This window comes from Lonchura striata, chromosome 20, assembly GCF_046129695.1.
Source record: "Lonchura striata isolate bLonStr1 chromosome 20, bLonStr1.mat, whole genome shotgun sequence".
Taxonomy (NCBI): Eukaryota; Metazoa; Chordata; class Aves; order Passeriformes; family Estrildidae; genus Lonchura; species Lonchura striata.
Genome location: NC_134622.1, coordinates 9,174,911 through 9,197,231, shown reverse-complemented (window position 1 = coordinate 9,197,231; position 22,321 = coordinate 9,174,911). Strand labels below are relative to the sequence as shown.

The window sequence follows — 22,321 nt, the reverse complement described above, 5'->3', positions numbered from 1 at the left end:
GTGCAACAAAAATCATATGATTTCACGTCTGCAGGAGATAGGTTCCTTAAGTGCAAAAAAGAAAGAAAAAAAAAAGAAAAAAGCTGCAATTAAGGGTTCCAAAGCAGTAACTATTTAACTGTTTTTTGTAACATTAGATATTTTTCAGCATTTAACTCTGAATGCCAGTTTTACACGGAGATTCCTTGGACTCACAACAAACTGGAAAGGCAAATGCTAATCAAAATTCTTTTACAATCAGAAAAGGAAACTGGGAAATGACTCCACTAGAAAGAGTCTTTTAAACAGAGTTGATCCTGCTCAGGACACAGGCAGCCTGTTCTGCTAATCCTGAGCAATTAAACTGTTTTATTCTTTCCCCTTATTTCTTGTAAAAAACTAAAAAGGCTGCAACACATTAAAAATATAGGGCACTATTGAATTCCTTGTCCTGTGGGATGGGAGGCTGTGAAAACTGGCATTCACCTAAGAGATTGTTCCTGAGCCCTTCTGCAGGCCAGGGCTGCTGGAGCCAACTTTTACAGGGACTGAAAAAAGCATCATTTTCATCCCACCTAATAATTCCTTGGGCACAGAAGTATTTAATCCTTTTAACACTCATTATCAGCAGCAATGGCCATCACTGACATGCTGGGGACTAGGAATGATTTGAATCTCTAGCTGAAGTTGGCTGCTGATGGTTTGGTGACCCTTGTGCAGATAAATCCTCTCATTTCAGCCCACAGGACGCTCAGCCTGGGCAGCTTTACAGCCACAGCTCTGCAAAGTCATCCTGGGGTGAACTGCAAAAATCAGACTTTTCTCTTGCTGGAAGTCCCCATTATCTTTGCTAAGTAGACAGTTAGTTTAAGAGCGACAGAATCCAAAATAACTCTCTTCCACAGCTTCCATAAGAAGTGAGCTGGAATTAGGACAAAAGAAACGCTCTGGAAGCAGAGCAGCAGCAATTGCCAACTTGATTTGGCTTACAGGAAATTAGCAAGCAATGTTTATGTACTCACGAAACATTCCAAGAAAGCATAACATTACAGAGACACCACTGGAGGACAGAGGATGCTCCCCAGGGAAAAGCCAGAGGAGACAGAGTTCAGAGCAAAGGTAGCTGACAGGGAATGTGAAAAAGGGGGGCAAAGGGTGGAAAAAGTGGGATACAAATGTTCCTATTCCCTTGTCCTTTCCCTAATCTAATCCAAGGAGCTCAGACCACGAAGGCACTGTTTGTTCTCCCTCATGGCTGCTCTGGAGGACACGAGATTCCAGAGGCTGCAACTCTGCTCACTCATTTCTGAACTTATTTCTCCTCCTAGCTCAGTTTTTACATGCTGCAGATGAAGCAAGAGATGTTTACCCTCAGCTGCATTTCTATTTTGCAACCCTAGAAACGTAGCTGTAAATGCCATTTTTATTGCTTGTCTCTATTAAACAGATTTCAGCAGAGGGGGATGAGGAAGAAAACAAAAAAGAAATCTTAGATATATTTATAGTGTTGTAAGGATTTGTATGATTAGCTACTTACTGAGCATTCAGGCAATGCTGGCCTGTCATTAAGAGTGAAATTGAAGCTGTACTTTGGTTTTTGACAGGGCTGTGAGTCCACTTTCTCTGTCACTATTTTGATTTTAGTCTCTAAACTCACACAACTTGACTGGAATTTTTGTAACTAACACAACTGCTGCTAATTAAAAAATTGTAGTGACCAGTTGCCTTATAAATTAAAAAATACCAGGGCAGGCATCAGATACTGTTTTTAGAATTTCCTTTCTCTGCATTTGAGTTGGACAACCAAGAATTTAGTAATTAAATCGCCAGCTAGGGCAGGAAGTCAGCAGCAAAATGAAGTTAATTTGGCATGTAGTTCACAGCAGATGCATCTGTGTAAACTGCAATTTGAAATGATCTACATGTAATGAAAGAAACAGCCTGGCTGACCAAAACCCTCCAAAAATTAAACTTCTACAAGAAGCTGCAGAGAAAAATAAAGAGGAAAATGGAAAGGAAGTTCCAATGACAGCGTTTCCTAAGAGCCTGATTCACTTAAACAGGAAAAGCAGGTCAGCTTTTAAGTGAAAAGTGGAAGCAGGCAGAGAAACAGAAATAAAATATGTACAAATGTGGAAAAGAACACTTTTAAATTAAATGCAATTTACTGCTGCAGCCCAGAACAAGCTGTGAGACCAGGTCCCGAGTCCTGCAGATGAGGAACTGCGGCTTCACTCACGTTACAGCCCCAAAATTATTGGAATTATTTCTTGCTTAGACCTGAGAGCTGCCAGATCATCTGGGGTACAGACACCCTTCCTAAAATTTACTTTTTACATCACCAGCCTTCAAGTTCTCTGCTGGTATTTAGCAAACAGCACTGCAGCTAATAAAAATATCCCAGGAATATCCAATTAAAAAGCATTAAAATGATCAGGGCTAAAAGGTTCACTTCTCCCATTACCTTGGGCATCATTATTCTGCTAATTGAGGAACTTTTGTCTATTGCTGGCCGTAGAAATTAAAGACACAAATGGAAGTTGCAGGTTTTTCCACAAGCCTTACCCACATGCAGGCCTCCAGCCTGACTTTTGAGATGATTGCCCACAAGGAGATGGAGCCTCCAGTTGTCTCCTCATCAGGGCAGATAATTTGATCTGGGTAAGGAGGCTCAGGAAAATTCACAGAGTTACATTCATAGGCAGCAAGAGTGACTGAGGCTATGTGTGGACCCTGAAAATAAAACAAACAAACAAACAAATTAATTTCATTTGTATTTTATGTGAGTTAGAATAAAAATTAAAATTAGCCCCCTCCTCCCCCCTCCACATTTGTCCCTAGAATAAAACTTAGTGTTTATGTCTTTAAATAATATTATTTATGTAAAATTGTTGTTTGTTGGAGTTTCTTTGAAAACCATCTGAATCACAATGTTAGGCTACTAATGTACTTTAAAAAAAATTAAATATTTCTTTTGATCCACTGTAATGTTAGAGAGCCTTTCAGATTTTGACCTGCCACTTAGAAGGTTGCCAAAGAGAAATAAGAATCCTTACTTTTTTTTTAAAAAAACAAGCATTTTCAAATCTTTTACAATGTTCTCCTTAAAGTATTTATGACCTACAGCTTTATTAGAGGAGGTGTTTTCCCTACTGCTGCTTTCAGAGGATTAGGCATTTAAATTATATATTGATTTTTTTAATGACTGGGTTTAATGACATCTTGCAGCAGACTTTCTTAACTTCTGTATTTTTCTCCAACAACCAGTTGTTTAATTAATGTCAGTTTTTTTCTGAGTAAACAAGAAAGTGACCTCAGTGCTTTTTGCTAAAAAATGGTTTGAAATGTAATGCAAAACTTAAACATTATTTAAATACCATTTAACTGAATTAATTTTAGTTTCCATCTTAGACTGAAAGATTTTTTTGGACAGACCTCCAAATAAAAGGAGCATAAAAATCTATGCAAGAAATGAACTGCTACATAGTTTAAAAACCTGAAAGAATTGCCATTATTTTTAATACAAAAGAATTGAGAAGCAATTCAAATAATCTGAACACCAGACATTGTAGCTAAAAAACAATCACTTGACAGAGGTCATGGAAACACTGTCCAGGGAAGAGGGAGGGGGAAAAGAAAAATTACTGCATTAAAGTGAGATCTTTATGTAAATCCACACATTTAAATAAATCTAAAAGTTTCATTAAGTGCAGAACAAATTACACAAACTTAACTTCTGCCCTTCATTATTTGATAGGTTTTGACATCGTGCTGGGAAATATTGCCAGCAATTTTCATCTACGTTTTTATCTGCAGACTTAATTTATTTTCATTTTATTAGAGCAATAAGGGAGTTTGATATACCCCCCACAAAAAAAAAAAAAAAAATTAAAAAAAAAAAATCAAAGCTGAATTTATTCCAGAGCAGAGGGAAAGTGTGACAGAGCTGAGCCTGGCCCAGAGCTCCCTTTGAAATGCAGGAGCCAGGGACACATCCAGCCCCAAAAGCTTCATTTGCACATTAAAGGGTGAAATTCCAGCGCAGGTCCCACACAAAAAGGGAAGCTCCAGCACTCCTGGATTTCCTGGGGAGATGAGGTTCACTCACCAACATTTCAGAGCAATGACACCCACACTGTAATTTTTCAGTGGCAGTGAATTAAGAATGTTGAAATGAAATCCCAGTTATATTTTCTGTGTGGCAGTGCAACTACTGTTGTCATATACAAACAATTCCAAATAAACCCATTCTTCTGGCATGCAACTGGCAGAGGAAAAGCTGCTCTGAGAGCAAGAAAATGCTTTTATTTATTCCTTGTTGCTTTACAGGAGACTCATTCCAAGTGCTTGGGTGTATTTTGGATTGCAGAAATACAAAACCTGAGAGATGATAAATGAGGCACAGTCTCTCTTGAGGAGAAGATAAAGGTTCAATGAAATAAAACTGAAAAAGAGGGGATCCAGAAATTGATACACAAGAGAGATTTTGATATGGAAGAGAGAACAAAGACTGGAAGAATGAACCAAGGAGTAATAATTTATATTAATAATGTTTCTATAAACCCTAATGGCAATAAACTTCTTGGTACCTTTAGCAAGATCATCTCCACAGCAGCTTCAGAGCTAAATAAATAAAATCTCTATTTCACTCATCAAGGTCAGATGCAAAGAGATCTGAAACCTTTCTAAACTTGTAAAGTAGATTTATGGCAAACCTGGGAACCTCTTTCTCCACTCTGAAACTTGGGGAATTTAATCCCATCCCCTGCTTGCCCCTCCCTAGGTCTGACAGCTACCTTGAGGAAAAAAAAAAAAACAAACTCTCAAGCCATCATCCGAAAATGAATGGTTTTCACCTGCAGAAATTTGCAGTGAAACTCTACTGAAAGGCAGGTTTGGATGAAGGAAATTCCCCCGTGTTTGAGTTGTAAATGACCATTCCCTCATTCCCTCGAGGCCATGGCCAAAGCAGTGAGATACTAAATCCAGAGGTGGGGCTTTCACTTCCACAAAATTTGGAATACACACCACAGCACAGAGGAACTACAGCCAGTTTATTTAGACTAGCAAGAGATTAATTTAATCACTACTATCAGTAGTGACAAGCAGCCCCCAGCCCTTGCAAGGCTTCAGCATCACCCAAATTTCTTCCCAAAGTGCACCCAAGGTGGACAAAGCAGATCCTAAAATCCCAGGGGAGCACACAAGGACAAAATGCCCAAGTGGAGATGCTGCAGGAGCCTCTCCCAGCAAAGCTGCCTCCCTGCAAGTGGCTGAACAACCTCCAAAGTCTCCTGTTGAGAGCCCTCCCAGTCTCAACAAATGTCTGCAAAAGGAAAAATTTCACAGGGAGTAGCCAATGGAAAAAAAAAAAAAAAGGCATTTCACCAAACAGCTGCGAATGGCCACCTGAAGGCCAGCCCAAAGGAACAGAACTCTCCCAGAGCAATGTAAACAATTCTATAATGGAAAAATGGAGTGGTGGAAGCCACAGAAGCCACATTTGAACTGGAATGAGGAATAAAGTGCAAATGGTTTGTTCAGGGTGATGAAGTGTGGCAGAGCAGTCCCGTGTCCTCCTGCCGTGTCTGCGTGTCCCGTGGCTCACAGGGACTCTGGCCAGGGCCAGGCTCAGAGCAACACCCCCAGCATCCCTTTGGAGCTTCCCCAAAGCCCTGGCTACCTCCAAACAATGAACAGGCCCAGGGCAGGGAGGAGAGCAGGAGCATTGAGGGGGTTCATTTCTATTTAGTGATGGTTTAACTCTGAATGGAGCAGGGAACCAGCTTCAAACAGGCTGGAGGTGCCACCTTTGGAAAATCCCTGACTAAAGCCAGGAGGGTTCATTCTCATCCAGTTGTTTAATCCTCTTCACAAATAACACCTTCTCCACCCTCTCCTCCTCCTCCTGCTCTGCGTGGGGCTGCAGGAAATACTGAATGTTTTACCTCCCTGCAATAGTTCAGTTTGTTTCAACACTTGGGGAAGTCCTCTCAGATGTCCCCCTTGGACTGTGACTGTAGCTCTGCCTTTGGAAAGGACAAAACTGCTTCAAACCCCATCACACCCAACCAACACTAAATCCAGGCAATTCAGATGTGCTCCTGGCCAAACCAGGAAAACATGTAAGATCCTGAACACCAACTCCCTCACCCTCTTCTAAGGATTTTTTTTTTCCTTTTAAGCTGCAGGAGGCACTAAAAAAGGACATCAGAGGAGAAATTGAGAAGCATTCTGCTGACTCGGGTGAGAAACATTCGCTTGCCACTGCTGACGACCAGAAGGAGCCTGTGGTCAGGCCGGAATGTGATGTGTTAGAAATATCTGTACAATTTGCAAATCAAACAAGACAGGATTTGCTCATCGAGATGAACTCAACATAAATCTGTTTCTTAGCAACAGCAGTTCAGGGGAGTTTGGAAATCCCTGTCTGCACAACCCCAATGTCTCAGAGAAGGTAACTTCGAACTCTTGAACTCACAGACCTTCAAAAGGAGTTTTATTCCAGTGGTCGAAGGCACCCAAGTTGGAATGGCACAGAAATAACTTAAAGTGATGTCTTATGAAAGTAAAAATCTGTTTATCTGTAAATTATGCTTGGAAATTCATCTGTGGAAGTAGAAAGAGACAGCAGCCACATGTAAAAAAAATCATGAGTTAAAATCCTTAACAAACTGCTGATCTGTATAATTCTTACAGCAGAAAGTCTTTACCATAAGGAAAAATGATTGAATATCCAATTAAAAATGAATCCTATTTTCACGTTATTAATCATTCTGAGCACCTGGACTGGGAAGTCAATTAAAGCTCCAATAAATCCTGTATCAAGTGTTGGCTTTTCACATGCCCCTTCACAGAACAGCCAGGCTGCTCAAGTGATACAAGAACAACCACATCTAATTTTAACCTTTTATTTTTGGGGAAGATATAATTTTAGACTGGCTTTAATTTAGAAACATTTCTCAAGGAAAAGTGATATGTCTGCCAGCAAGAAAAATATTACCCTGAAGTCCTTGCTGAACTTAATGTGCTAAAAATCTGTTTTCCTCCATGGATACGCTGTTCTTCACACTGGGTTCAAGACTCAGCCTCTGCACAGGGGGGGAACATGTCATGATGTATTTGATGGAGATAAATTAGAAAAAGAAAAGCTTGCTTCTCATGGGAAACATCCTCTGAGTGATGCCTCAGGCCACGACTCATCCCATACTTATCCATGAAGTCATTACACCTCTCCAGAAAGTCACACCACACTTACAGCATCGTTTTTATCTCTGAGAGCAGTGGACAGCTACCCACAGAGAGAACTGCTCTGTGATTAAGAGGGAGAAGCTTGGTCTGGAGGTGGCTGGTAAATATGTGCAGTTTGTCTGTCTGTGCTACAAGATTAAAATGTCTCACGATTTTATAACGTCTGGTATGTGGTGCTGACTGGAAATCAGGGCTGGGGACAGAGGATTCTGTACCTAGAGCATCCTCAAGTGACACCAACATCCATCAAGTGGTCAGGGCTGGGTTTAGAAGACCTCCACAGCATTTCAAGCTGTGTATTAATTTTACAATCATGTGGCTGTGGTTAAGTTTCTATTCTCACTTCAGCCAAGCCTTGCCCCACAGTGCAGAGCTGATGGAAATTCCAAATGATCAAATGATCAGCCAAAACCTCTGAATTTGACTAAACAAGAGCCACTGAGCGAGCAGCACATGGCACCACTGTCTGTGTGAAGGGCCACGGTGCTGCTCTAAGGAGTAACATGAAAAGCAGATTTTTTTTTTTTTTTAAGGCTGTGCTTACATTACTTTCTGTAGGAACAGATAGACTCATGTCAGGGGGAGGCACAATTGCAAGAATCCAAGTTTATTTTGTGCTGCTGACAGAAAATCATTAATAAAATCACAAAATACTCTGTCAGTGTTCTCTCCTTGCCATCCCCTCATTTCTAAAGAGCAAACCTCAGCATTTATTCAAATTGCCACCAGCAGTGGTGATTGGCTTTAGAATCTCCAATTAGAGACCGTTCTGCACAATTATTGTTATCTTCAACCTGCTCCAGGAAGCAGGACATGAAAGGTATAAAGTTCAGCCTGTGCATTAAAAAAAACAAAACCAAAATAACGTAGACACTCCAAGGGAGCAAATGTGGAAAAAAACACAATGTGCCCTCCCGGCAGAGATCTGACAGAACAAACTGTTGAGGAAGTAGAGAGCAGATAATGAAAACAGGGCGTTAGCTTCTCAAAGGTAAAGTCCATCAACCCTCAGGAGGAAGAAAAGGGTGCAGCCACCTTCCCATTAACTCCTCCATCACCCCATTAACTCCTCCATCACCCCGGACTGTTCTTGCACAGCCTGACCTAAGCCAGCAGTGCTGGCTTTCCTTTCTGTAGATATCTACAGGCATCTGACACAACAACAGGAGCACTCAGGGGTACCAAGGCTTCAGAGGAACCTTTTTCTCCTTGAGAACACCACTTTTCACCTCAGATTTTTAAAATGCAAGCGAGCCACCAGAAATTTTAAGGAACGCCCAGATTGCACAACTGACTTAGCAGCAGTGTCCAGTTAATTCAGCACACCCTCCCAGTTCATCAGTGAAATGAATTAATATCAAAGCTGCAGTTTCAAGCAGAACAGAGCCCAGGTGTGCTGGAAGCTGGAATTTATAGGGAGATAATTGCAAAAGTGATTTTAAAAAAAAGTTTTATGTTGATTCACATATTCCAGGATATTTCAGTTCATTGTAGAAAGCTTAGGACAGCTGGAGGAAGTAGTTTAAAGACAGGAAAGAAACAAATGACAGAGTAAGAGACAAAAACGACCCTCACACCAACAGGCTCCATTTCAACTTATTTTAGAATTAATTTCTGCCTTCTGCACCCTCCACGTATTTGTCTTTCAACCACCTCAGCAATTCAATAGCAGTAACGTGAGCACAGGTATTAGAACCCTTTTTTATTTCCTTTGTTTTAGGCTTGCAAGTTGACGTGAGAACTGGAGAAGAGTGAGGGCTGGAAATGAACACCTCACTTCACAAGAAGAATTCAGCACTGCTGCACCTCCCACCTGGCTGAGGCAGCTCAGCCTTTGTTTCTCACTTTTTCCTTTACACACAGAACCATCATTTTCTGGGTTACTCACAATAGTTTTGAATGATCTGCTTAGAAAGAGCAAAACCTCTCCTGAAGATGATGATTACTATGAAAATACTCCTGTGTTAGTCACGAGGAAGTAAATGGAGAAAAGAAAATGAGAATAAGTTGTGTGGGTTTCTAAATTATTCTGTCTACTCCATAAAAGCAGAGTAAGTCCTGTTCTGTGAGCTTTTCTTTTAAGAGGGACTTAAGTAATTTTTATCATGAGTCCTTACAAGCTCAGCTCCTGAAACAACAGAACTAAAAGGAATTAGGTTTGACTTTAAAAAGCTTTTAGCAGTCCTGACAGGAAACCATTTATTTGTGTGGATTTGTTGTTTTTTTTTTTTAATTATTTACACCACCAACATCTTTTTTCCAAGATAATGGACTCATTATTGCACAAGTGTCTGGCTTTTAAATCTTCAAATTCTAACCTAAACCAGTTTGGGTAGGGCCAACTCAGGGCTTGTTTCAGCTGCAAACTCTGACGGTTTGGAGAGGCCAGAATGTGACCCCTGGTGTGGGGAACCAATTCAGAATGAAAGTGAGATGCTGAGCTCTCAAAGACAAACCCAGACTTTCTCTCTCAGGGCAGCACAGGCAATAAGGCACTGCCTTTCTGACTAATTTTTCTCTTTAAAGGCAAATTTCTGCTCTTTTTTTTTTTTATTTTCTATATTCCTAGTCTTTATTTTTTGCTGTGCCCTCTTCCACTCTGCTGCCGAGCAGCACTGTAAGAATTCCTGACAAACCCACATATTCCAGCACTGAAATATCCGGGCTGGACCTCGGCACAACCATTGCTATTGTACCTCACATTTCCTGTTTGTGTTCGCCCAGGGCCTGGCCACCAGCACAAACCCCCTCAGCAGTTAAATAAAAATGTCCCCCCTCAGCAGCTAAATAAAAATGTACCCCCTCAGCAGTTAAATAAAAACCCCCTCAGCCGAGCCCCCAGCAAACAAAATCCACGTTTAAGCACCAAAAACACCAACAATGCAAACAGCCAGAGCTCTGAGCTTTTGAGGGGTGAGGAATTCGGTGCCATTCATCCCCACTGGGATTTCACTTCCCCGTGGAGAGGGGGTGTTACCGGTGCCCTCAACCACTTGTTTTAAGCACATTTTTTTGGCCACATCTTTGACAAAAAATCCGTTTTTCAGAGCTGAAGTGAAACCAAAGCACGAGGCAGAGCTTTGGGTGGGGATGGCCTCAGCCCATGATCCCAACCCAACGCTGCACCTCCTGTCCCCTGCGGCATCGCCACCTCATTCATTCATCTTCAGCAGCAAAGATCTCTCAGAGATGTACAAACACCAAAAATTCCTCATGAGTTACCCTCAGCCATCCTCTGCTGGTAATGAGGTGATTCATGCTGCTCGTATTTTAATCTACCACCAACAGAAAACATCTCAGGGCCGAGGAAAAAGCCATGTACTGCTAAAACCAGTATTTGGAGTCATTAATCATAATAGTTTTATTTCCTACAGAACCACATCACGATTCCTATTTTTAAGGGTTGTTTTTAAAGAATTGTGAAAAACCTTTAATGGGCTTCAGGAAAATAAGCCAGCAGGCTTGTTTTGAAAGTGTCAGAATGGAAAGGATTCTTGGAAGAGTGGCCTGCTTCCCTGCTCCTGCGTTGAAGATCTGCTCTGTGCCAGCCCTTAGCTCAGTGCCAAGTACAGCATGAGAATTGTTTCCCAAAAAGCCATGTCAGATTTTACATCCAGTGCTGGCAACAACTAAGGAAACAGCATTAAACAAGGAACTGACACATCAGACAATGTTCAGGCCCTTTCTAACATATAAAAAGCTCTCCAATTACAGGAACAGCAATTAAAAGCCTGGTATCAAAACCTGACACACTCAACCTGTTCCTCTTGCACCAAGGATTGGTGACCAAAAAAATCCCAAATCAGATGTGAACTGAAATGATCCTGAGGCAGCAGCAGGCAGCAGCAGCCTCCCACACTGAGGCTGCTTTAAATTCTACTTTTAGCAATTTCCAAGTACTCTCTTCTCAGTTAACCCCGGGATCTCTCCTGGCACCGGAATGCAGCTCCAAAAAGCAGCTGGTGAGAGATGCTCTGAAGGATGCAGACAAATGACAGTTTTCAACACTGCAAAAGCAGCTAAGCAGGCCAGGGAAAGCAAACATCAGAGTCATTCACATCCTGCAGCCATTGCATAACCACTTCCATGGCCTGCCCAATTCTTGGGAATGGCCATAAGCAGTAAATGGCTAATCCAGTGTATTTCATTCAGATGCACCTGTGTGACAGCTGAAGGAGCCTGAGCAGGTGCCTACATGCCACCAATTCCTCCACGTGCCCTCAGTGGCACACACAGTGTTGCAAGTCCCAGCAGAGCTCAGCACCACATGGGTGGGCCCAAGGGCATTGTTCTCCCAGCATGTAATTGCATTCCCAACAATCTCCCCGTACATACAGCTTTAAAATGAGCAATTAATTAAAAACAATTTGAAAGCACTTACTGGATCTATTCTCTATTGCTAGCAAATCCAGGCACTGAAGCAGGGGAGGATTTGTTTTTGTAACTTTTCGTTTCTTTGAGTCAACAGAAGAATAAGTTTTACCATTATGAAGAAATATAATTCAGGTACATGGAACATGGAAAGGAGACCAATGGTAATTCAGAAGTTAATATTGAGAGCCCCACTTAATGTGTCATATTTCTACTTTTAGATGGAACTGCTGTACAATTAACAAAGCAAAATAGTTACAACTCCTCCCTTTGAGAGCTGGAGCTTCTAATTGCATTATTTCCAGATGGGTTAAATCCAGAACACCACGCTGAAAGAGTTCACCCCTGAAAGCTGCAGCAGCAGCCTCAGGTTAGTACTGCTTGTTCCCTCTCATGCCGAGCAGATACCAAGCACTGTTTTACTACAGTGATAACATATTCCATGTACACCTTCCTGGTACAGCTGCAGTGATAAGAATATTAACAGTTCAAACACGGTTTGTTAGGGTCAGGAGCTGCTGTTTTTACACTCCCTCTGCCATCTAGTGGCAACAACCGCGTGGTTTCCACCGAGGTGTAAACTATGAGGTGCTCAGGCAATGCCCAGAAGGTGTTAATTGACCATGCTAATCACTAAATCTTGCTCAGAAATAATAAAAAAAAAAAGGTAAACAAATCCTGTCTTCTTGTTCCTGCAATCACTGCCTTCACGGAATTCCCTCAGTGAAACAGGAACATGCTTATCTGCCTCATATATTTAAAGCAAACCAGTATTTCTCCTGTAGTGTTTACACTTTAGATGTTGATGGTACATTTTAATTACATTTTACTCCATAACCACCTTCTAATTACTCAATGTAATCGATTCAGTCTGTTTCCCCCTCCTAACAAAGTTATATGAAGCCTTCCCTTTTATGTTCCAAATAAATACCTTCTCTAACAATATTAAACTCAATTTCTTTTCCTGGGTGACACATCCCTGTAATCTTTGGAAGGCTGTTAACCTCCCAGACAGCCACCTTAAGTTATACTGATAAACCAGCTGAAAAGTTGTATTTCCTATAAATTATTTCAGTGTCAGCTGAAGTCATGGAGTCATGGCCTAAGTACCTCCATGAGGTTCACATATTCCACAGCATGATCAAAGTGATGCATTATGGAATTTTTCTACATTGAAGTAATTTAGAACTTTGATTTTTAAATACAGAGTAAAAGAAAGGTTCCACCTCCTGTAAGAAAAGAATTCATTCCACAACCTTTAAAGACAGAAGCTACACTCAGAGCAAATCTGAGGCTGCTCATCCCATGCCATTCCATCTCCCAAGCACTGCCCTGCTGGAGGGAGAGGTAAGAGTTTCCTGTAGTGTTTTCTGTGTTATTGTTAATGATTAAAGCAGCTCTGAAAGTAAACATCTGTAATGGTTCCAAATACAAGATGACATTTGTTGCATGAACTGGTTTTAATTATTTTGTGGCCATGAATCCTTTTCTTGAATCCAGGACAGTGGTTTCATAACCCAGGAACTAATCCAATGGCCAAAAGCAAAACACACCCAAACATTTCCCTGACTTTCATAGCTACATTGAGATAAACAACATCATGCAAATTTTAATATTGTATCTTCATAGAAAAACATTGTTCTTGCTATTATTTTCAAAGCAAAACTAATACAGACAGAACTTTAAACCAGCTGCCTGTTTTGGTGGCTTCAGTTAGAAAAATGATCATTTTAAGCTACTAAAAAAATACTCTGAAAAATTTTAAATGGAAACACTTGAGCTGTACACAGTAGGACAGACTTCATTTAAATGACGAGATTAGAGGATAGAGCTTGCAGATTTGGCTCATTGTTTCAAAGTGAGGATTAACCAACAGCAGGCCAATATCCACAGTTCAACAAACACAGAGCTTACAAACTACAGAGCAAGGTGAGGCTGTGTAGAACATGAACAGCATTCTCCAGAGCACCAACTTTAGATGTATTTAACTTGCAGAAAATGATTTATTTTCCAATTTTAAAATATGCAACAATTAAAGTACTCAATCCAAAAAGGACATGGCTTGAAATATCCTTACCAAATAGAGCAGAAAGGTGTGGAGACCTGTTCCAAGACCAACAGAGGACAGAATGCCCAATCCTACCCAGTAGGCACACCAGAAGAACTTCTTCTCCATGTATCGCACATACTGAGCAAGGAAAGTCACAAAAAAAGAAAAAAATATATAAATTATGAAATCTCCAAAGGAGAAAATTAAGCTACAAGCTAACACAGACATTTATCTGGATTATAGCAATTATAAATACTTCTATTTGCAATTTATTACAGCAACAGCACAGACATGTGGAGGAAACAGTGCACTTTCAAAAGAAAAAAAAAAAAGCCTCACATTTTGGAATCAACAAGTTTCCAAGGAGATGGAAATTCAGGTTTAATAGTAGGAGGTGGAAATTCAGAACAGGCCCATGAGGAGCAAACCCCAGAAAGTGTCAGGTAGAGCCCAGGCAGCTCAGGGAATTGTCTGAACAGTTTAAATAAAGGACTAAAACCAGCTGCACTCTCAGTGAGACTGCTGGATGTTGCATCTTGGAGCAGTGAGTAGCAGGTTTGTTACTTTTAAGCAAACATTAAAATGCTGGTTGCGTGCTGCACTCAGAAATGAGGGAATATGGGAAAGCCACAGCAGGTTCTGGCCACTATTTCACACCATCCATGGACCAACAGCACCAAAGTGAAGTTTACACCACTCTTATCCAGGCTGCAAACCTGCAGGGCACAAAAACACCTTGAAAATGCCAAGTGCATGTGGCTGACACCTCCTTAACAGGGAGCTCCTGCAGTGGCTGTCACCTCAGGGTGACACTGGCCTCAGCAGTCCCAGAGGATCAGGTTTCTCCCCAGCAGGCTCGAGGAAACCTGGGCAGTCAGGATTTGGGGTCCAGAACTGCAGATCCCTCAGGCAGGCAGTGCCACACCACAGCAGGAGGGATGGAAGCAAGTTCTCTGGAACTGGGAACCTGCTCATTTCACAGCTGTGACAGCAGCTGGAAATAGTTTTTAAAAGGGCTCAGTGTCCTCCAGGAAACTCTGGAACTCCAAGAGAAATGGGGAAGAGAAGGGTGCAGACAGCACCATCACTAAGCTTAAGCCATGTCTTACACTTCCAGTGCTGCAAAAGCACCAGGCTTTTTGTTCACATCACAGGAATTGATCTGAAGCATGGAATCATTTTACATCTTTACATGTGCCTGTCCCAGCTGGGCAGGAGACTTCCACAGCAACACAAGAATCACTTCTTGGGAACCACGAAGTGTTACTCAGGGTAACACTTCCCCTCAGGAGCTCCCACCAGCATTAAAATCTTGTTGACAGCAGCTGTGAAGGAGTGCTGCAGCACCTGGGGTGTGCTTCACTCAGGAACAGATGAGACACCTCCAGATCCACCAGAACAGATCAGATGCCACAGCTCATCCCTCCCCACCTCTGAAACACAACTCATGCACACCAACAGAGCAGTCACGACTTGAGAAACAAAACCTTAGTGAGCAGCTCAAAAGATACATGACAAATGCATGGAGATGCCAGCACAATGGATTCAATTCCCAGCACAGGGAAGGAGTGGGAGCCAGGGAAGCAGAGGTGGTACCTGTTGATGTGCTCCCTCGATGTAGTACAGGGCTGTGAGCACTGCCAGTGCCAGCAACACGAACACCAGGACCCCTCGCCGCTGCCACAATCTTAAAGACAAATGGCAAATTAGGGTTTTTCATCCTTAAAACTGCATTTCAAAGTAACTCAGTTACCTCTGGGGACTGGGGCTGCCTGGATGTGCTCAGCAGGGACAATGTAAACCTCCCAAGAAAGTATCTGGGCAGCCTTTACTCTTTAGAGAAAAAATCTCTGCATCACTGTCAAGCGAGATCAAAGTTCAGCCACTCATATTTTGCTTTTTTTAATAAAGAAAAACAAAGTAACTGTCTGAAAACAAACACAAGCTGAAAACAATTCAGCTTCTGGAGCCAAGAGTCAGACCCAGGCCCTGAGCAGCAGCTGTGGCCAAGCACAGAGCAAAGCAGGCCTTGCACTGGCCCTGGGCAAGGATGAGCTGGGTGGAATTCAGAAGAGCTGATTTCCAGCTGTGCTGCTGGGCAGAACCACAGTGACAGTCACAGGAACAAATCTTCACATTATTTTGTTTTCCCTTATCTATTAAAAATTAATATCTTGTAATTTAATAAATATATTTTAGGTAGCACTGAAGCATTAGGTGAGTAAATGGAGAAGTTTTTTTCCGAAGTAATTTGCTATCAAATAATTTTTGAGCATGTTTGGTTTTACTCTTTTTTTTCCTGTCTGATGTGTATGTGGCCACACACAGTAGATTAGCAAATACATTTATTATTTTCCAGAAAACACTACTATATTGTTACCTAATGATACATAAAAAAATAAATGTTAGCATCACTTAAAATTTATAGTTTATAGCAAACTATAAACACAACTTATCTATTTAGACAGAAACATAAAAATGTGAGGCATAACACAGGAAAACAGTCACAAATATTTCATATTAAGCAAACTGAAAAGAGCACTCAAAACATTTTAAAATTAAAATTAGTGCTGCTTACATTAGTATGACAATTGAATTTCCAAATGATTGTCATTCAAAACACAATTTATGCAATGGAACACAGGAGATCATTAAGAGTCAATCTGAGGTCTCAACTTAATAGCTTGTAATAGTCAGGGTTATTTTCTGTACAGATTCTGTCAGGGGAGTGCCAGACAACTGAATGTGCTGCTCAGCAGAGGAGGCAAATGCTATCTGTAACAAAATTGGATGTCTAGGAAGCCAAATAAGATTTGAGGTCTTAAAATAAATCCTCAAATGTTATTTCTGCTTAGTTTAAATAAATGCTTGGCGATTGTCAGAAGTTACAGAGGTCAGAGCCAGTAAAACAGTTCTCAGAGACAATTCCTAATGGTAGTTTAAAGAATGCACATAATAAAATAAATAGGCTTGGGCGGTTTGATTTTTCTGAGGGTGGGTGGGGGGGGGGTAAAAGGGAATTAAGGCTTCACTACATAAACCTGGTATTTTTCAAACAAATAATTTCAAAAGAAAATGGCAACTGTCAGCAAATATGGACTGCCAGCACCTCCAGCCTAGTCCAGAGGCAGTGAGAGAACCCTGAGCACCAGGCTCAGCTCAGCCTGCAGAGCAGCAGCCCAACAGCTGGAGTCACCCAAGGTGACATTAGACCCTGTCTCCTGACTGGGAAAGGCTTTGTAAACTCAGTCCCAAGCACAACAGAGCCCAGGTACCAACACAAGCACTGGATGGCTGCTACTCTTGGTGTTTTCATTGCAAATTACACTCATGTTTTGGCAGCCTAAACCCCGGCCTTGTGTCTTAAGAAATGGCTCTGCATTTCAGCACTAGCAGGGAATGGCAGGACTGCTCCTCACAAATTCTCCCACTGGAATAAAAACTGGTTTTATCCAGTGTGAAAATAGCACTCAAGGGAAGTGCTTTAATAAATCATTTCCTGCTGTAAAAGGGTCCACAGAGAAGCAAAGTCCTCTTTACAGCATCATAAACATCACTGCAAGCTCCACAGAACCCTGATTGCCCTGATCTCTGCCCTGGCTGAGCTATTTGAAGATTACTCAGTGACACCAACACCTTCATTAGTAGGTCAGTGCTGACACTGCAGCCATAAGCACAATAACCCTTTGCCTTGAGGATCCCTTAACACTGTCCCACTCTTTCAAATTGTAATATTCAACTCTTCAGAAAGGCAGTTTGCCATTTGCTCCCCCAAGCACCTTGCTGCACTTATGTAATTTAGGCAGAAGGTCTGAGAGCTCAGCTACAAGTGTGGGATGTTCCAGCAGCCACCTTGAAGGGACAAAAATACACATGTTCTCTGAAATAAACAGTTTTCAAGTTGTGAATCATCAGGGAAAGTGAGATGTCAGAATGACCTACTGAATCAGAGCATGGGTTTGCCCAGAATGCTTAGTAGAAGTTAAAGAAATGATCTTTACTTTATGGTCCATTCCTTCAAGTTTATTAGAGTTTCCAGGCAAAAATACTGCAAGGTAACAAGCGGTTTTTTCCACAGTACAATATTCAACCTCTCCTCTCGCTCCCTTCTCTTCCGCTCACTCAGCATCGAGGAATCTGCAAATGCAAAGCAAAAAAGAAAATATGGAAAAGCACAGGCTGGCAGGTCAGCTGCTATCCCACCCAAAAATACACTGAATTGTTTTTTTAAAATTTGTTAGGAAGCTAATGTGAGCTCTCAGTTGTCTTTTCTCCTGATCCCAAAGCATCTGCTGCCATGCCTCAGGAGTGAGGTGACATCCAGGGAATGCTCCCAGTGGTTTGCTCCCCCCTGGCACTCAGGGAACCAGAGTGCCCCAGCCTGGCACCCCAGCAGCCTTTCTGCAGGGCACTGCCTGAGGAGCTGAAAGCAGCCACCAGCCCAGGCCAAATGTGACCTCAGCACCTGCTGCAGGGACATTTCCCTCTGAACTTCTGAGCTGGGTCTTTTCCAGCAGAGCTGCTCCCAGCCTCCCACCTCCAGAGGATGGAATTACACGGTGTAACTGGATAGCAGCACCTGCCCTCCCAGGCAGGAGCCTGTCCAGCCTCTCCCTCTGGAAAGGAGCTGCTTTTGGAGCACAGCCCTGCCTGGCACTGAGCTCACAGCCAGCCCAGGCCCTGCTCACAAAAAGGCTTTTCTAATCAAGGTGTGATTTTGTGATGAATAAAACCCCAAAGCCGAGCTGGTTTTTTGGAGGAGAATGGCTTGTTTACAGGTTGTCAAGCTAATGAGCAGTAGTAATTTTTAAACTTCTAAAGAATTCTGGAATAAGATTTCAAAAATAATACCAGTAAACAATGAAAAAATACACTTGTATCCAAACAGACATCAAACTTGTTTAAATATCACTTACTACACAGTCACAGCACATGTATTCTATTTTGCATTGTAATAATATTAATAAATTTTAGATTTTTAAAAAGCTGTTGCATTTAAAATATTAATCTAATCTGCTCTCCAGCATATTGTAACCCAAGATGTATTATTTCAGTCTTACGCCAGTAATTGAAACATTTTGCCTTATCAGATGCTGATATTTACACAGAAATTGCAGCTCTCATTAGTCACACAGCCCACTTAATTTTGTATTCCTTAGCTGTAAAATCAGTTGCTTAAGATGAACTAACAGAAATCCTGGCAAATACTGAAGTACATCCACATTCCCTCAGAGTTACAGGATTATTTAAGACTTTAAGTAAAAGGCTTTAATTTGTTCCATACATACAAACATGCAGTTAATCTTCTTCATTTAATGTGTGTAATAAAAATGTTTCAACCTTGTTTTTATGACCTTGTTTTTAGTAAAGGGTCGTAAAAGACAATGGTGTAAGACTGCACACAACTTGAGAAATCACTTGATTACAAAACTTAATTAAATATGGAACTGGCACATTCAAAGCTGACAGGAAATAAACAAAGATGATTATAATTTTCATGCCTTACTACATAGCATGGATAATTCAGTGACACAAAAATTTTCATTAACTTTTTTCAGGTTATTTTTCATGAGTTCTGAACATTAACCCCAGGCTACTTCAGACATACCAGCAGGAAAAACAGAGGAGAGGCAGGAGGTGAAGTAGTTAAAACTGTTTTGTTGGTAATTTATCACTGAAACCAATAAATTATAGTGACATTGAATTTCAACAGAACAGCTAGAAATTGGGAGATTAATAACTGGATCTGTCCCAGAGTAAAACAGATTTTTATTACCCAGAACTGACTTTTCAGTGCCAAAGGGTGGGGTTGTACAGCCTGACTTCCACAGCCACACACTTGCCAACAGAGTTAAACTTTTTTAGGGTTTTTTTTTGTTGATGTAGCCCCTGTTGGTACCCAGGTCAGCTTTGTGGGGCTTAAATGTATGTGACCAAGAACTTTGGGAGAGGAAAGAAGTCTAAGAGAAATGTGAATGGAAATACACAGCATGAATCTATTCCATGGCTTTGAAATCCTAAATCCTTTCAGCTTTAGAGCTGACTGAGGATTCTAAAACTGATGCAGGAACTGAGGCCTATGCAATATGTGGGCATAAAGTCACAGAATCCCAGAGTGGTTTGGGTTGGAAGGGGCCTTGATGCCCATCCCATGCCACCCCCTGGCACGGGCAGAGGCGCCAGTCTCTAGGTCAGGTGGCTCCATCCAACCTGGCCTCAAGAGAAAACCAAAATCAATTCCTTTTCAGTCCTGTGCTGTTTTACACCCCACACAGGTCAGCTGAGAACACCAAGTGATTTCCCACCTACCTGTGAAGTTGCCATTGTGCTGCTCTTTGCTCATTCTTATGCGTCTCTGGTCACAGTCTGTGCCATTCTCTGCCATTTCATAGATCAGTCACCTGTGGGGACCTGAGAGCAGAAGAAACACAAAAGGACAAGGTGTGTTTGTGGTTAGGAGCACTCCACAGTCAAAGAATGCAGAAAAACACCCAGCAGCTCTCCAAATCCAGCTCACACTCATCCTGCATTACACCATCAAACAGCAGAAAGTGATTCAATCCCTGCAGTGACAAAGATTAAAACATTTCCACCTACGTAATTCTAAATTTTTCACTCAAATGACAAAACTCCCTCACTTCTAACAGCTGAACAAAAGCTCATTAAACAAACCCCTTCCTTGACCCAACCCACTGTTTGGGCTCCAGGAGCAGCAGAGCTTCATACAAACCTCACTTCCATCCTGAGACTGGTGCTTCAGGGGTGCTCCTCACCCTGCCACTAAAGCTTTGCAGGTTGTTACTAAGTCAAAAACCTTCCTGGCTGAAAGATTAGCCCTCAGTGTGGTAACCAAGATACAGAGCTGCATCTCCTGCTTTGCACAGCCTGGTGTCTCTGAAGCACAAAAGGCAAACTCTTCAGAGGACAAGAGCTTTCTGATGGAAGCTTTGCTGGCACTGTCCATACTCTGCTGGTTTAGCCTCTCTCTTAGAGAGATCAACCCTAAAGCAAAGCCCCAAAAGAAGAGATGTGGCTTTTCTTATCCAGGAGAGTAAATAAAGCAAGAAGTGGGAGCCAGCCCAAGCCAGAGTGTTGCAAGAGCTGCCTTTTTTTTTTTTCTTCCTTAAAAAAAAAAAAAACAAAAAAACCTGAACAGCTGACAATTCTTTTATGCAATCAAACACAAAGAGAGCAACCAGTCAGAGCCCTTGTTTTAAAAACCCTCTCTTGAATCTTAAGTTTCTAGAGTTTTATTTGGAAAAGAGAGTCCCACAAAGCTAAAGCATTTTATTTGCATTGCATTTCTCCCTGTAAGCATACTTGATTTACAGTTTTTGATATGTTGCTTTTGTTGGAAAGAAAAATGGTACAATAATAAAATGACAGGTTATATAAAAAAATTTCTTCCAGTGGAAGAAGTTGAAGTTCTACAGAAAAAAATACTTCCTCATTGATTTATGTTAGGCTTAAGAGCCAAGCAGCAACTCAGGTTTGGTAAACAGGAGTGAGATCACATCTTGGACTCAGACTGCAATGATTTTTGTCAAATTTTTAAATAAAATGTTCAAAGATTTCAGATGCTGTATTTGACATTTCCAGGGTGTCACAAGTCAGTTTTAGACAAGTGTTTTTATAAACAGGTATAAACCTTGTGCATTACTTGCAATACAGATAAAATTGTAGCTAGAATCTAATTATTAAAGGTTTTAGTTAAAAATCCAGTAGTCAAAAGCACTGAGGTCTCAGGAAGGAGTCTTTTCTTCAACACCTCCCCCTGACACAAAATGTGCAGAAACAGGAATCTGTCTGATTAAACAAGGCAGCAGAAACTCATCTCATGCATGTTACAGCTTTTATTCACTGCAATGTGAACCCCAGAATACCCAAAGCGCCTAAAAAAATGAACAAAACACCTTTCCAAAAGCTGAAGAATGCCAAGGGCTCTGGAGTCAGCCAAGGACAAGAGGCCTGAGCTGCTGCAGTGGGAGCTCTAGAGCATCACTCTGCAGTCACCTGCAGCCCAGGGATTGCTCAAAGCCCAGGGAAATGGGAACCTCTCCCTCTCCCCAGGTGAGCTCAGAGCAGCCTGACACTCTGGAGCTAGCTCAGACCTCAGCTGAGGATAACAGGCCAGTTGCTATGGCAATAGCAGGATCAGATATTCAGCCACCCCTTAATTCCACCAGGACAGGTGGACAGTGCTTTGTTGCTGACTGCACTCAGCTGTGCTTATTTTTATATGTATTTAAATAAGTATTTATGAACATCTACAATGTAAGTTTATATACACACATACCCATGTATATACCACAGGAATTTACACAAACAGAGCTCAAACTGCAGAGGGCAATATTTAAATTACACACCCACACACAGCAAGCCTGATGTTCACAGAAAGCTGCTTAGGAAGCAAAAGCCATCCAGAGCTGCTGAGCACACACAGCAAGACTAAAAAAAAGTGTTCTGGCTTAGGGAACTTCAGTCACATTTTGTTGACTTAAATATAGCAAAGATTAGAAAAAAAACTGTCACAAATTTCAGTGGAAGCCACACGTTCCTCATTTTGAAATCTATCTTTTTTCACATGTGCAAATCCAGCCTTCAGAGTTAAAGTCTTGATTGGTTTGGTCTCTGCTTTCAGCTTAATTACACTCCAAGGAAGTTCATTTA

The 22,321-nt window shown here is 41.5% G+C and overlaps 1 protein-coding gene across 2 annotated transcripts in view; it reads right to left on the bottom strand.

Annotated features, from left to right (window-relative positions):
• The window catches only part of VMP1 (vacuole membrane protein 1), a 63,332-nt gene that overhangs the window by 36,084 nt on the left and 4,927 nt on the right, over window positions 1-22,321 (bottom strand). For both annotated transcript variants that reach the window (XM_077787564.1, XM_077787565.1), the window contains 5 exons: window positions 19,961-20,062; window positions 17,653-17,788; window positions 15,248-15,338; window positions 13,679-13,789; window positions 2,545-2,712 (listed from right to left, as the gene is read on the bottom strand). In XM_077787564.1, coding sequence (XP_077643690.1) covers window positions 2,545-2,712; window positions 13,679-13,789; window positions 15,248-15,338; window positions 17,653-17,788; window positions 19,961-20,036 — 582 coding nt within the window. In that variant the 5' untranslated portion in view covers window positions 20,037-20,062. The remainder of the gene's footprint in view (window positions 1-2,544; window positions 2,713-13,678; window positions 13,790-15,247; window positions 15,339-17,652; window positions 17,789-19,960; window positions 20,063-22,321) is intronic.